Source organism: Anolis carolinensis, unplaced genomic scaffold (genome assembly GCF_035594765.1).
Source record: "Anolis carolinensis isolate JA03-04 unplaced genomic scaffold, rAnoCar3.1.pri scaffold_15, whole genome shotgun sequence".
NCBI classification, from domain to species: domain Eukaryota; kingdom Metazoa; phylum Chordata; class Lepidosauria; order Squamata; family Dactyloidae; genus Anolis; species Anolis carolinensis.
In genome coordinates this window covers 9,655,002-9,672,662 of record NW_026943826.1, presented here as the reverse complement: position 1 = coordinate 9,672,662, position 17,661 = coordinate 9,655,002, and the positions used below count along the sequence as shown (strand labels likewise).

Sequence of the window (17,661 nt, the reverse complement as noted above, 5' to 3'; positions counted from 1 at the left end):
TAACACATCTGGGTGTCACCTGGGAAACATCTCTGTAGACAGCCAATTCTCTCACACCAGAAGCGGCTTGCAGTATGTTCTCAAGACACGATAAAAATATTATTATTATTATTATTATTATTATTTTATTATGATACAGCAAACAAGATAGACATGCTGGATTTCGTATTCACAAAATCACAAGTCGGACACTTATTGTTGTTGTTGTTGTTGTTGTTATTATTATTATTATTATATTATGACACAGCAAACAAGATAGACATGCTGGATTTCGTATCACAAAATCACAAGTCGAACACTTAATAACAATAACAATTAATAACAATAATTATTGTTGTTGTTGTTATTATTATTATTATTATACATTAGCTTTGAGCAGATAGGCCCACTTAGGACAAACATCCAAGGTTGGGTTATCTCTCGACCTGTTCTCAAATTGAGTAACTCTCTCTCGGGTTAACAGGTTTAATAGAGACACTATCCTTCAACAAGGATACAAACCAGACTCAAATCCTTCTAAGCCCGGCTGGAGCTCAAGAGGAAATCCCGAAATATGCCTGCTGTGCGTCACCACAAGGCCAAAAGGACATTTGCAGGTAATGAATGAAACATTTATGGGCTGCGTTAATATCTTGTCTCACAAGCAACAACCCAAACAACTTTAAAGAAACACAATACTGGGTCTTCCAAACAAAAGACACAAACAAAAAGAGCTAGCAAGGCTGCAGACCATCCCTTTGGCATCTCAAAACAAATACTACTTGTCCTTTGATACTATCTATATATATAAAAGAGTGATGGCATCAGGGCAGCGGACAAAACAACAAAACTACAGGCCCCCCAACCTCGAAATTTGACAACACAACCCATCATTCACGGCTCTAGGTTGATACAACGAAAAGGAAAAGAAAAATAAAGTCCTAATTACAGGGAGAGGAATAATAGTTTTTATCCAATTGCTGCCAGTTTGAAGGCTAAGCTCCACCCACTTGGTCTCCTAGCAACCTACTCAGCCCAGGGGACAGGCACAGTTAGGCCTCACTTAGGCCTCTTCCACAGATTATCAGATTTTAACTGGATTATATGGCAGTGTAGACTCAAGGCCCTTCCACACAGCTATATAACCCATTTAGAATCTTATATTATCTGCTTTGAACTGGATTATCTTGACTCCACACTGCCATATAATCCACTTCAGTGTGCATACTAAACATAAAGACAACCATACAACAGACATTCAATACCACCACTACCTCAACAATTTCTCACCAACACCACCAGACAATGCCACAGCAACGCGTGGCCGGGCACAGCTAGTAATATTATAATAATATTCCGTAATAATAACTTTATTGAAGACGTGTATAACTAAGGATGATGATGATGATGATTACTATTATTAGTATGGTATGGCACAGCAAACGAGATCTATATGCTGGATTTCGTATCACAAAATCACAAGTCGAATTATTATTATTAATAATAATTATTATTATTGACACAAAGACAGTATGACACAGCAAACGATATCTATATGCTGGATTTCGTATCACAAAATCACAAGTCAAACACAAGTCGAACACAAGTCGAATTATTATTATTATTAATTATTATTATTATTGACACAAAGACAGTATGACACAGTAAACGAGATCTATGATTATTATTACTATTATTAGTATGATATGGCACAGCAAACGAGATCTATATGCTGGATTTCGTAACAAAAATCACAAGCTGAACACAAGTCAAATTATTATTATTAATTATTATTAATTATTATTGACACAAAGAGTATGACACACCAAACGAGATCTATATGCTGGATTTCGTATCACAAAATCACAAGTCGGACACAAGTCGAATTATTATTATTATTATTAATTATTATTATTGACGCAAAGACAGTATGACACAGCAAACGAGATCTATATGCTGGATTTCGTATCACAAAATCACAAGTCGAACACAAGTCCAATTATTATTATTAATTATTATTATTATTGACACAAAGACAGTATGACACAGCAAACGAGATCTATATGCTGGATTTCGTATCACAAAATCACAAGTCGGACATAAGTCGAATTATTATTATTATTAATTATTATTATTGACACAAAGAGTATGACACAGCAAACGAGATCTGTATACTGGATTTCGTATCACAAAATCACAAGTCGGACACAAGTTGAATTATTATTATTATTAATTATTATTATTATTGACACAAAGACAGTATGACACAGCAAACAAGATCTATATGCTGGATTTCGTATCACAAAATCACAAGTCAAACGCAAGTCGAACACAAGTCGAATTATTATTATTATTATTACACAAAGACACAGTATGGCACAGCAAAAACAAGATCTATATGCTGGATTTCGTATCACAAAATCACAAGTCGGACACAAGTTGAATTATTATTATTATTAATTATTATTGACACAAAGACAGTATGACACAGCAAACAAGATCTATATGCTGGATTTCGTATCACAAAATCACAAGTCGGACACAAGTTGAATTATTATTATTATTAATTATTATTGACACAAAGACAGTATGACACAGCAAACAAGATCTATATGCTGGATTTCGTATCACAAAATCACAAGTCGGACACAAGTTGAATTATTATTATTATTAATTATTATTGACACAAAGACAGTATGACACAGCAAACAAGATCTATATGCTGGATTTCGTATCACAAAATCACAAGTCGGACACAAGTTGAATTATTATTATTATTAATTATTATTGACACAAAGACAGTATGACACAGCAAACAAGATCTATATGCTGGATTTCGTATCACAAAATCACAAGTCGGACACAAGTTGAATTATTATTATTATTAATTATTATTATTGACACAAAGACAGTATGACACAGCAAACAAGATCTATATGCTGGATTTCGTATCACATAATCACAAGTCAAACACAAGTCAAATTATATTATTATTAATTATTATTATTGACACAAAGACAGTATGACACAGCAAACAAGATTTATATGCTGGATTTCGTATCACATAATCACAAGTCAAACACAAGTCAAATTATATTATTATTAATTATTATTATTGACACAAAGACAGTATGACACAGCAAACAAGATTTATATGCTGGATTTCGTATCACATAATCACAAGTCAAACACAAGTCAAATTATTATTATTATTAATTATTATTATTGACACAAAGACAGTATGACACAGCAAACAAGATCTATATGCTGGATTTCGTATCACATAATCACAAGTCAAACACAAGTCAAATTATTATTATTATTAATTATTATTATTGACACAAAGACAGTATGACACAGCAAACAAGATTTATATGCTGGATTTCGTATCACAAAATCACAAGTCAAACACAAGTAGAATTATTATTATTATTATTATTATTGAAATGTAGATATTGTTTTTGAAAATAAACCTTTTATAATTGTACAGAAGTGAGTGCTTGGCTCCTAAGATCTAAATTCTTTACAGCCACATCCAACGGCACTTCACGCTCTGCTTGCTGTGAGCTGAATGCTCAACTACTATCCTGTTTGCTTATTTTTGGATGCTCTGCTGTATCATTATGTTAAGAAAACAAGGGATGTGAATAAAGACCTCCATCCACAGGTTACAGCTTTAATTCCCAGCAATAATATTCCATAATAACTAAGGATTATTATTATTATTATTATTATTATTATTATTATTATTATTATTATTATTAAAATGTAGATATTGTTTTTGTAAATACACCTTTTGTAATTATAAAGACAGAACTCTTCATGTTTGCCTCCTAAGATCTAAATTCTTTACAGCCACATGACACTTCATGCTCTGCTTGCTGTGAGCTGAATGCTCAACTATAAGTATCCCATTTTTGTATCTTTGCCTCCTAAGCTCTAAATTCTTTACAGCCACGTGGCACTCCACACTCTGCTTGCTGTGAGCTGAATGCTCAACTATAAGTATTCGTTGTTGTATCTTTGCCTCCTAAGCTCTACATTCTTTACAGCCACGTGGCACTTCACACTCTGCTTGCTGTGAGCTGAATGCTCAACTATAAGTATTCGTTGTTGTATCTTTGCCTCCTAAGCTCTAAATTCTTTACAGCCACGTGGCACTTCACACTCTGCTTGCTGTAAGCTGAATGCTCAATTATAAGTATCCCGTTGTTGTATCTTTGCCTCCTAAGCTCTAAATTCTTTACAGCCACGTGGCACTTCACACTCTGCTTGCTGTGAGCTGAATGCTCAATTATAAGTATCCCGTTTTTGTATCTTTGCCTCCTAAGCACTAAATTCTTTACAGCCACGTGGCACTTCACTCTCTGCTTGCTGTGAGCCGAATGCTTAACTATAAGTATCCTGTTGTTGTATCTTTGCCTCCTAAGCTCTAAATTCTTTACAGCCACATGGCACTTCACGCTCTGCTTGCTGTGAGCTGAATGCTCAACTATAAGTATCCTGTTTGCTTATTTTTGGATGCTCTGCTGTATTATTATGTTAAGAAAGAAAGGGATGTGAATAAAGACCTCCATCCACAGGGTACAGCCTTTGGATGGATCTGAATTCCAATCCCGCTGCCTGATAAATATTTTCTTCCCTTGACCAAGTAAAGTCTCTCTCTAAAGCAGGGAACAGATTTCACAGAGGAATTCGAGGCTTGGAGAAGATGCTGTAGGCATTGATCAGCATCAACATCATCCCGGAGGACTGATGCGATTTTGTGTACAGCAATTTCCTCCTAATCCTCAACCAGTCAAAGGCCCCTCCAGAAATGTTAGAGCGGCAGAATTTCTGGGTCAGCGCCGATCGGGAAATGAGTATCTTAATTAAAATTGTTTTCAAAGGCAATATTGCCATGATTATATACATCCCCAGGGGTGGTTATGCAGCACTTTTAATAGCCTTGGTGGTCATCCAGTTATTGGAAGCAAAATAATTCAAATTATCTAGGAGACGCTTGCTCAGTCAGCAGGTTACAAGCATAGTTCAGCTTGGTGAGTGCTGTTTTGGGGTAGTTTTCCCTGATTTTAAATACAGAACTCTGCATGTTTGCCTCCTAAGCTATAAATTCTTTACAGCCACATGACACTTCGTGCTCTGCTTGCTGTGAGCTGAATGCTCAACTATAAGTATCTCTTTCTGCATATTTTTGGATGCTCTGCTGTTTGGGGTAGTTTTCCCTGAATTTAAATACAGAACTCTGCATGTTTGCCTCCTAAGCTATAATTTTTTTACAGCCACATGACACTTCATGCTCTGCTTGCTGTGAGCTGAATGCTCAACTATACGTATCCTATTTGCTTATTTTTGGGTGCTCTGCTGTTTTTTTTGGGTAGTTTAACCTCCAAAAGACAAAATCATAACACTGGGTAACTACAGATGGGTCAGTCTGGCTCCAATACGAACAAAAGTATTAAAAATAAATGATTCTATTTGCAACTACTGGCAGTCGCTGAGTTACTTCATGCTCTGCTTGCTGTGAGCTGTATGCTCAACTTAAATATCCTATTTGCTTATTTTTGGGTGCTCTGCTGTATTTTTGGGTAGTTTAGCCTCCAAAAGACAAAATCATAACACTGGGGAACTATAGATGGGTCAGTCTGGCTCCAATACGAACAAAGATAAACTCTGCATGCTTGCCTTCTCAGCTCTAAATTCTTTACAGCCACATGACACTTCATGCTCTGCTTGCTGTGAGCTGAATGCGCAACTTAAGTATCCTATTTGCTTATTTTTGGGTAGTTTAACCTCCAAAAATCAAAATCATAACACTGGGGAACTACAGATGGGTCAGTCTGGCTCCAATACGAACAAAGACAGAACTCTGCATGCTTGCCTTCTCAGCTCTAATTTCTTTACAGCCACATGACACTTCATGCTCTGCTTGCTGTGAGCTGAATGCTCAACTTAAGTATCCTATTTGCTTATTTTTGGGTAGTTTAACCTCCAAAAATCAAAATCATAACACTGGGGAACTACAGATGGGTCAGTCTGGCTCCAATATGAACAAAGACAGAACTCTGCATGCTTGCCTTCTCAGCTCTAAATTCCTTACAGCCACATGACACTTCATGCTCTGCTTGCCGTGAGCTGAATGCTCAACTTAAGTATCCTATTTGCTTATTTTTGGGTAGTTTAACCTCCAGAAGTCAAAATCATAACACTGGAGAACTACGGATGGGTCAGTCTGGCTCCAATACGAACAAAAATATTAAAAATAAATGAATCTATTTGCAACTATACCAGTCCCCAAATTACAAACATCCAACTTATGCATAACTCATAGCTACGAACGGGCCTCTCAGTTCCTTCCCTGCCATGAAATCTGTGTGTCTGTATTTCTCCAAACTCTTTTCCCTTTTCTTCCCATACATATTTCTCCAAATTTTTCCTATTTTCTTTCTGTCCACCTCTCCAAAGCCGACTTGACAGCAAATAACAACAGTGACAAATGGTTCAACAAACTCTGAGTTTCGAAACCTCTGCATGGCAATTCTTCCCGGCAAAGGGACCGGCACCAGTAAAGGTCTTTTGCCTTGTAAGTTGCTTTTCAAAGCCAAAGCGAACCGGCATGCATTCGAGACGTGTCACAAACAGCAAGGGCTGCAACACTTCTGCCTGGGATTCGCACTGACAGCCACAGCCAGGCTCCCATTCTCCCAATTATATTCTCCAAAAGTGGCAGGAGACAGGCCACGTCGCACCGAACGCAAAGAGGCTTTCTGCTTGCGGAGGTTTGTCTGAGCTTGGTGCTTTCTAGCCACACAATTTTGCTCCCGTCGACAACTATAATCCTGATATTATATATGGGAAAACCAGAAAGTCTTGGACTGTACCTGCACTAATAATAATAACCACCACCACCATCATCATCATCATCTATACATATCATAAAAGTGAAAATACTGTATATACTCAAGTATAAGCCTAGTTTTTCTGCCCTTTTTTAGGACTAAAAAAGCCCCCCTCAGCTTTCCTGGTTGGCTTATATTCAGGTTGGCTTATACTCAAGAATATATGGTACATTTATTATTTTTCTCTATTATTATTGGTATGATTACATTCATTATTTTACTCTATTATTATTACATTTATTATTGTACTCTATTAGAATTGCTACTATTACATTTATTTTACTCTATTTATTATAATACTGAATTATATATATTATGCATATACTCGAGTATAAGCCTAGTTTTTCAGCCCTCTTTTTAAGACTGAAAAAGCCCCCCTCGGCTTATACCCGGGTGAGAGTCCTGGTTGGCTTATATTTGGGTCAGCTTATACTCGAGAATATATGGTACATTTATTATTTTTCTCTATTATTATTGGTATGATTACATTTATTATTTTTCTCTATTATTGGTATTATTACATTTATTATTTTTCTCTATTATTGGTATTGTTACATTTATTATTTTTCCCTATTATTGGTATTATTACATTTATTATTTTTCTCTATTATTGGTATTATTACATTTATTATTTTTCCCTATTATTGGTATTATTACATTTATTATTTTTTCTCTATTATTATAGGTATTATTACATTTATTATTTTTCTGTTATTGTTGCTACTATTACATTTATTTTACTCTATTTTTATTATTAATAATGCATTTATTATTTCACTCTGATATTATTATTATTATACTCTATTTATTACTACATGTATTATTTTCCTATTATTATTATTATTATTATTATTATTACATGCATTATTTCACTTTATTATTATTAAAAGGATACATAAGCACATTTACATTGAAGAAGATGAGAATAATGATTTGATCACAATTGGACAGTCTTATCTTAAATTAGAGCTTGATGTCAATATTCAAAAACATTTAACCTACTGATGCCTCGATTAATGTAATTGTATTGGTATCTATTTTTATTTCTGAAATTTACCACCCTCGGCTTATACTGGAGTCAATCTTTTCCCAGTTTTTTTGTGGTAAAATTAGGTGACTCGGCTTATATTCGGGTCGGCTTATACTCGAGTATATACGGTAAGCACCAAAACATCATGTTATACAACAAATTTGACAGAAAAGGTAGTTCAATACGCAGTAATGCTATGTCAGGGGTCCCCAAACTAAGGCCCAGGGGCCGGATGGCCTGGCCCCCGCCCTCAGTTTTATAATATAATATAATATAATATATTGTATATACATATAATATTGATAATAATATTATAATGTAATACAATATAACACTAATAATAATACCATATAATAATATTAATTATATATTCTATATTACATATAATATTACTAATAATATTACAGTATAGTGGTATAGTTCAATATAGTAATATATAATGCTAATATTGTGCTATGCTAATAATGTAATATATTGTATGTACATATAATTTGCAAGCCACTCTGAGTCCCCTTTGGGGTGAGCAGGGTGTGATACAAATGTAGTAAATAAATGCAGTAAATAAATAAATAATAAATAAATAAATTTTAGACTTAGGCTCGCCCAAAGTCTGAAATGGCTTGAAGGCACCCAACAACAACAACAACAATCCTAATTAACTTGACTATCAGAATTTGCATCAGAATTTGTTTGTATTTTTTTTCCCAAATGATAATCCGGCCCCTCAACAGTCTGAAGCCCTTGGCTTAAAAAGTTTGAGGACCCCTGTGCTATGTAGTAATTACTGTATTTACAAATTTAGCACCAAAATATCATGATGTATTGAAAACATTGACTACAAAAAATGCATTGGATAATCCAGAACGTTGGATAAGTGAGACTCTACTGTATATTTATAATGAGAATTGAATTCTCTTTTGTCCAGCAGCTATTTTGGATGAATTCATTTCTGGCCATGATCCCTGACACCGGCCCCGAAGCACAGACCTTCAAGGCTCTTTCTCCAACGTTGCAGGAAATTGGACTTTATAGCTCTCCGCATGGCTTCCCTTGGGCCCTGCTGGTTATTTAACATGAAGTAATTTATCTGAAAGTACGGCCGGAAGGGAGCACAGAGGACGGGGGGAAATCAAGCAGCCTTTTACTGGATTTATTTCCACACACTTACGGAAAGAAAGAAAGAACACTAGATGCTTTAAGGATTTACTTTCTGCAAGGAGACTACATTATTATTATTTTATTATGACACACCAAACAAGATAGATATGCTGGATTTCACTTCCCAAGTGTCTAGGACTGTGTGATGCATTATTATTATTATTATTATTATTATTATTATTATTATTATTATTATTTTATTATGACACAGCAAACGAGATAGATATGCTGGATTTCACTTCCCAAGTGTCTAGGACTGTGTGATGCATTATTATTATTATTATTATTATTATTATTATTATTATTATTATTATCATTATTATTATTATTTTATTATGACACAGCAAACGAGATAGATATGCTGGATTTCATATCACAAAATCACAAGTCGAACACTTCCCAAGTGTCTAGGACTGTGTGATGCATTATTATTATTATTATTATTATTATTATTATTATTATTATTATTATTATTATATGACACAGCAAACAAGATAGATATGCTGGATTTTGTATCACAAAATCACCAGTCGAACACTTCCCAAGTGTCTAGGACTGTGTGATGTATTATTATTATTATTATTATTATTATTATTATTATTATTATTATTTATTATGATACAGCAAACAAGATAGATATGCTGGATTTTGTATCACAAAATCACCAGTCGAACACTTCCCAAGTGTCTAGGACTGTGTGATGCATTATTATTATTATTATTATTATTATTATTATTATTATTATTATTATTATATTGTATGACACAGCAAACGAGATCTATATGCTGGATTTTGTATCACAAAATCACAAGTCGAACACTTCCCAAGTGTCTAGGACTGTGTGATGCATTATTATTATTATTATTATTATTATTATTATTATTATTATTATTATATGACACAGCAAACAAGATAGATATGCTGGATTTCGTATCACCAAATCACAAGTCGAACACTTCCCAAGTGTCTAGGACTGTGTGATGCATTATTATTATTATTATTATTATTATTACTATTATATGACACAGCAAACAAGATAGATACGCTGGATTTCGTATCACAAAATCACAAGTCGAACACTTCCCAAGTGTCTAGGACTGTGTGATGCATTATTATTATTATTATTATTATTATTATTATTATTATATGACACAGCAAACAAGATAGATATGCTGGATTTCGTATCACCAAATCACAAGTCGAACACTTCCCAAGTGTCTAGGACTGTGTGATGCATTATTATTATTATTATTATTATTATTACTATTATATGACACAGCAAACAAGATAGATACGCTGGATTTCGTATCACAAAATCACAAGTCGAACACTTCCCAAGTGTCTACGACTGTGTGATGCATTATTATTATTATTATTATTATTATTATTATTACTATTATATGACACAGCAAACAAGATAGATATGCTGGATTTCGTATCACCAAATCACAAGTCGAACACTTCCCAAGTGTCTAGGACTGTGTGATGCATTATTATTATTATTATTATTATTATTATTATTATTATTATTATTATTATTATTATATGACACAGCAAACAAGATAGATATGTTGGATTTCGTATCACCAAATCACAAGTCGAACACTTCCCAAGTGTCTAGGACTGTGTGATGCATTATTATTATTATTATTATATGACACAGCAAACAAGATAGATATGCTGGATTTAGTTTCACAAAATCACAAGTCGAACACTTCCCAAGTGTCTAGGACTGTGTGATGCATTATTATTATTATTATTATTATTATTATTATTATTATTATTATTATTTTATTATGACACAGCAAACAATATAGACATGCTGGATTTCGTATCACAAAATCACAAGTCGAACACTTCCCAAGTGTCTAGGACATTATTATTATTATTATTATTATTATTATTATTATTATTATTATTATATGACACAGCAAACAAGGTAGATATGCTGGATTTCGTTTCACAAAATCACCAGTCAAACCCTTCCCAAGTGTCTAGGACTGTGTGATGTATTTATTATTATTATTATTATTATTATTATTATTATTATTATTATTGTATGACACAGCAAACAAGATAGATATGCTGGATTTCGTATTATTATTATTATTATTATTATTATTATTATTATTATTATTATTATTATTATTATTATTATTTAGCATATTTGTATCCCGCCCTTCTCACCCCAAAAGGGGACTCAGAGCAGTTATATCATGGCAACTTCATATCCTCAAATATTTCACAGGAACATAAGGAGAAAGGATAACAATCTTGGAAATGAATGTTATTATCTTACAAATCATATATTGTTAAAAATACAAATGATGGGTTCTCGTGATACGTTGTGTCATCCTAGTTTTCGTTATTACAATTTATATTTGTGTCCATTATTGCATCAAAGGGATTGGTTTAACCTCTGGTTTGCCAGTGAAACTGAATGACTGTATCGCGAAATGATGCACGTTTAAAGAAACGGAATAATTGTGTCATGAAATGATGCATGTTTAAAGAAAGGGAATAATTGTGTCGTGAAATGATGCATGTCCAAAGAAACCGAATTTATTGTGTCACAAAATGATGCATGTCTAAAGAAACCGAATGACTGTGTCATGAAAGGATGCATGTCTAAAGAAACTGAGTTTATTGTGTTGTGAAATGATGCATGTCTAAAGAAATCGAATGACTGTGTCGCAAAAGGACACATGACTATAGAAACTGAACAACTGTGTCGTAAAATGATGTTTGCTGAAAGAAACTTAATGACTATGTCGCGAAATTATGCATATCTATAGAAACTGAATGACTGTCACAAAATGATGCATATCTATAGAAACAGAATAACTGTGTCACAAAATTATGCATGTCTATAGAAACTGAATGACTGTGTCACATAATGTCCGTCTAAAGAAACCAAATGACTGTGTTGCGAAATGATGCATGTCTAAAGAAGCTGAATGTCTGTGTTGCAAAATGATGCATATCTCTAGAAACTGAATGACTGTCACAAAATTATGCATGTCTATAGAAACTGAACAATTGTGTCACATAAAGATGCCCGTTTAAAGAAACCAAATGACTGTCTCGCGAAATGACGCATGTCTAAAGAAATGGTATGACTGTGTCGTGAAAAGATGCACATCTACAGAGTGTGTCACCGGCTCTATCTAATCTATTATCTGAGATGAATACCTTATTAAACCTCACCAGAGCATCCCACATAAGCTCATAGTACTGGCTATTATCTTTCAAACCAAGACGCACACGTACACAGCAGCATGGGGAGTAAAACAAGGATAAAATCACCAAATACAAAGCAATGGCTGTCAAAGGAAATGCAATAATGCAGAGAAACCGCTTCGGCTTTTTACAAAAGCAAACTGAAAAACCCTTTCCCGCCCCCGGAGAAAGGCAGAGCTGTTTCAGCCCCACGCAGAAATCTTTAAAAGCAGCCATTAGTCACCATGAAGTTTCCTTTCTGTACAGAGAAACTCATACTGTGGCATCGCAGGGTCAACCCCTTTGCCATTTACAAAATGATAATAGAGCAAATGGAAAGAGTTTGCATGGCGAGTAACCTAGTTACAGTCCCCACCTTCTCCTATACAAACCCGCCGCAGAACTCTTCTGTGTCCAAGAACTTGTTTTGTTATTTGTTCTAGATCTAAAGAAGCTTTGTTTGTTTTTTTTTTGGGGGGGGGGGGTCTCCTTTTTTTGAGGACAGGAAAAGGGAATTAAAGATTGAGGCTTCAAAGCCTGGCTGCTTTCTGCCTAGGGGAATCCTATGTTGGGAGGTGTTACCTAGCCCTGATTGTTTCCTGTCTGGATTTCCCTTTTTTAGTGTTGCAGCCAGGCTTTGAAGCTGCAATGCTAACCAAAGTGGCCAATTGCAACATTCTCACTTGCCTCAAACAGACATGAGTTATTTCTCCCACCCTGGACATTCACATCTATATATATAAAAGAGTGATGGCATCAAGGCGACCCACAAAACAACAAAACTACAGGCCCCCCAACCTCGAAATTTGACAACACAACCCATCATCCACACCTCTAGGTTGATACAACAAAAAGAAAAGAAAAATAAAGTCCTAATTAGAGAGAGAGGAATAATTGCTTTTATCCAATTGCTGCCAGTTAGAAGGCTAAGCTCCTCCAACTTGGTCTCCTAGCAACCCAATAAAAAATAATTAAAAACACTAAAAAATAATTTAAAACACTAAAATCTAATACAATAAAATAATAAAATATAATAAATAAAAAGATAACTTACAATAAAATTAATTAAAAAAATACAAATAACGTAAAATAAAAATTACACAACATTTTTTAACCAATACCACCACCACTTTGCCACAGCAACGCGTGGCCGGGCACAGCTAGTAATAATAATATAATAATAATTTGAATTGGTAGAAGAAGAACATGCCCTGGCAGAATATGTAAAGCCAGGTGAAGAACCTGCTTTGATTGAGGTCAAAAATCAGAAACTCCTCAAAGCACAGCAGACAAAAAACCAGTACAAGAAAGCCGCACTACAAACTAGAGCTGACAGCTCTAATTTCAACACCTCTGAGGATGCCTGTCATAGTTGTGGGTAAAACACCAGGAGAGAAAACTTCTGGAACATGGCCATACAGCCCAGAAAACTCACAGCAACCCAGTGATTCCGGCCATGAAAGCCTTCGACAACACTTTTATTATTATTTTTTCTCTGAAATCCCTGAGTAAAAATTAAAATACTGGTGGTACCGATCAGACATAGCAGAGAATCACAAATTCTTAGAGCGGGAGTAGTTGGCAGGACTTACGGGCGCGAGTGGGCCGTTTCGTAGCGTTCGAAGGCGTGGGAGAGGTCGTGCTTATTGTTCATGTAGCACTGCATGCACAGGTCGTAGTCGAAGCAGATCTTGCACTTCCAGCGCATCCCACGGATCCCGTGCTTCTTGCAGCAGTCGCAAATGATGTTGGGATGGCGGACGCCTAAGCGAGAGAGAGAAACGATAGGCAGATTCATATCAACGGCTTCAGCACAAAACATGCAAATGTGAGTAGATCAATAGGTATCGCTTCTGCAGGAAGGTAACAGCCTGCAATACATGTGGGCAAAAGGTCAGGAGAAAATGTTTCTGGAACACAGCCATACAGCCCGGAAAACACACAACAACCCTATGATTCCGGTCATGAAAGCCTTCAACAGCCTTGGCTAACTTAGTCAACTGTGAAGGATGCTGGGAGTTGCTGTCCACTAATATCTGGAGGACCATACATTGCTCTTCATCCTCAACATAGAGCCTTGACAGCCTACCAGCAGATATTATTATTATTATTATTATTATTATTATTATTATTACTATTATTATTATTTGTAAATACAGTAGAGTCTCACTTATCCAACAGAAACGGGCGGGCAGAACATTGGATAAGCGAATATGTTGGATAATACGGAGAGATTTATTTATTTATTTATTTTATTACAATATTTATATCCCGTCCTTCTCACCCAAAAGGGGACTCAGGGCGGCTTACAATAAAACGCATATATAAAAATTATACAGTGCAATATAAATCAGTTAAAAATTATTATTAAAAAATTATTATTAACTTACATCAGTATTCATAAAACACATTATAAAGTACAGGTAGAGATGAAGGAGAAGCCTATTAAACATCAAATTAGGTTATGATTTTACAAATTAAGCACCAAAACATCATGTTATACAACAAATTTGACAGAAAAAGTAGTCCAATACGCAGTAATGCTATGTATTAATTACTGTATTTACGAATTTAGCACCAAAATATCACGATGTATTGAAAACATTGACTAAAAAATGTGTTGGATAATCCAGAACGTTGGATAAGCGAGTGTTGGATAAGTGAGACTCTACTGTAGTAGAGTAAAATAATAAATGCAATAATAATAAGATCAGAGTGAAATAATAAATGTATTAATAATAATAAAAATAGAGTAAAATAAATGTAATAGTAGCAACAATAATAGAGAAAAATAATAAATGTAATAATACCAATAATAATAGAGAAAAACAATAAATGTACCATATATTCTCAAGTATAAGCTGACCCAAATATAAGCCCACCAGGACCCTCACCTGAGTATAAGCCGAGGGGGGCTTTTTCAGTCTTAAAAAGAGGTGTTGTTGAAGGCTTTCAGGGCCGGGATCACCGGGTTGTTGTATGTCTTTCGGGCTGTGTGGCCATGTTCCAGAAGACATACAACAACCCTTAAAAAGAGGGCTGAAAAACTAGGCTTATACTCGAGTATATACAGTATTTTAAAATATATATATAAAGGCAATGTTTTCATGAGATATGTTGTGTCCCTGACACCATACATATCATTATTTACAATTTATGTATGTGTCATCATCTCTTAAAAGGGTTTTTCTAGTAAAACTGAATTTCTGTGTTACAAAATGATACACGTCTCCAAAGTGTGTCACCAACATGAAATGTTTGGAAAGATCTGCTTTGGACCCTGATTTCTTTTCCACATTTGGACTCAGACAAAATTGAAATGTATCTTCTCACCCATGGGAGCAATTGACAGGATTGCCCAATAGCACCCGCCTCTAGACGTACCTATTTGTGCGTTATCATACAGAAGGAGATCGTACGCTCCTTGGAAGCCGGTCCGGTAATTCGTGCGGGTGCCATGATCCCACTGGACCACCACCGTCTTGTCCGGCGTGGTCGGGCTGCCTTGCCGGCCGATCTCCACGACCGTCCCGACATTCCCTTCGCCGTTGTCCTGGTTGCTCCACTTCCAATCCAGCCCACGGACCACCCGCATCCCGACCTGCATGCTAGCGTAGAGGTCCACGTCCATTGCCCGGGAAAAGCCGCCTCAGCTTGACCACGGGCCGGTGGGCTCTCGGCACAGAGGCATTGCGGAAACCTACCAGGAAAGACAAAGAACTGGGTTGAGTTTAAGATTGTCACCTTAATTTTGGTGACACAATTCAGCCCAAAAAGGTGTGTATTAGACTCAAGTAAATACGGTATATGTCCACAAGGTACAAATAATTCATTAACTTTCCTTCAGATTATATCAAATGAAAAAGAATGAGGAGCTGTCTCTCAAACAACAGTTAAAATCATACCCAAGAATACAGAATAATAATAATAATGATAATATTAGGAGCCACAGGAGGCTCCTAATAATAATAATAATAATAATAATAATAATAATAATAATGCACAGCAGACAAAGAATCAGTACAAGAAAACCGCACTGCAAACTAGAGCTGACAGCTGGCACAACAAAACATTGCATGGAAAGTTCCTTGACAAAATTGAAGGAAAAGCTGACAAGGAGAAGACCTGGCTCTGGCTCACGAATGGGATCCTGAAGAAGGAGACAGAAGGCCTTGCAGCCCAGGAGCAAGCCATCAGGACAAAGGTAATTAATAATAATAATAATAATAATAATAATAATAGAAGACCTGGCTATGGCTCACGAATGGGACCCTGAAGAAGGAGACAGAAGGCCTGATCCTTGCAGCCCAGGAGCAAGTCATCAGAACAAAGGTAATTAATAATAATAATAATAATAATAGAAGACCTGGCTATGGCTCACGAATGGGACCCTGAAGAAGGAGACAGAAGGCCTGATCTTTGCAGCCCAGGAGCAAGGCATCAGGACAAAGGCAATTAATAATAATAATAATAATAGAAGACCTGGCTATGGCTCACGAATGGGACCCTGAAGAAGGAGACAGAAGGCCTGATCCTTGCAGCCCAGGAGCAAGCCATCAGGATAAAGACAATTAAGGCCAAGATTGAAAAATCAGCTGATGACCCAAAATGCAGACTGTGTAAGGAAGCTGACGAAACCATTGATCATATCCTCAGCTGCTGTAAGAAAATCGCACAGACAGACTACAAACAGAGGCACATCCATGTGGCCCAAATGATTCATTGGAACTTATGCCTCAAGTACCACCTCCCTGCAGCAAAGAACTGGTGGGATCACAAACCTGCAAAAGTCTTGGGAAATGAGCATGCAAAGATACTGTGGGACTTCTGAATCCAGACTGACAAGGTTCTGGAACACAACACACCAGACATCACAGTTGTGGAAAAGAAAAAGGTTTGGATCATTGATGTCGCCATCCCAGGTGACAGTCGCATTGACGAAAAATAACAGGAAAAACTCAGCCGCTATCAGGACCTCAAGATTGAACTTCAAAGACTCTGGCAGAAACCAGTGCAGGTGGTCCCGGTGGTGATGGGCACATTGGGTACCGTGCCAAAAGATCTCAGCCGGCATTTGGAAACAATAGACATTGACAAAATTACAATCTGCCAACTGCAAAAGGCCACCCTACTGGGATCTGCACGCATCATCCGAAAATACATCACACAGTCCTAGACACTTGGGAAGTGTTCGACTTGCGATTTTGTGATACGAAATCCAGCATATCTATCTTGTTTGCTGTGTCATAAAATAATAATAATAATAATAATAATAATAATATATACATATAATATATATATATACACACACAAAGAACTCATATATATATATATATATATATACACACATACATACATATATTCAAATATATATAC

General features: G+C 35.6%; 1 protein-coding gene across 2 annotated transcripts in view; it reads right to left on the bottom strand.

Annotated features, from left to right (window-relative positions):
- The window catches only part of mib2 (MIB E3 ubiquitin protein ligase 2), a 94,903-nt gene that overhangs the window by 35,369 nt on the left and 41,873 nt on the right, over positions 1-17,661 (bottom strand). For both annotated transcript variants that reach the window (XM_062965781.1, XM_062965782.1), the window contains 2 exons: positions 15,670-15,985; positions 13,878-14,049 (listed from right to left, as the gene is read on the bottom strand). In XM_062965781.1, the coding sequence (XP_062821851.1) occupies positions 13,878-14,049; positions 15,670-15,916 (419 nt within the window). In that variant the 5' untranslated portion in view covers positions 15,917-15,985. The remainder of the gene's footprint in view (positions 1-13,877; positions 14,050-15,669; positions 15,986-17,661) is intronic.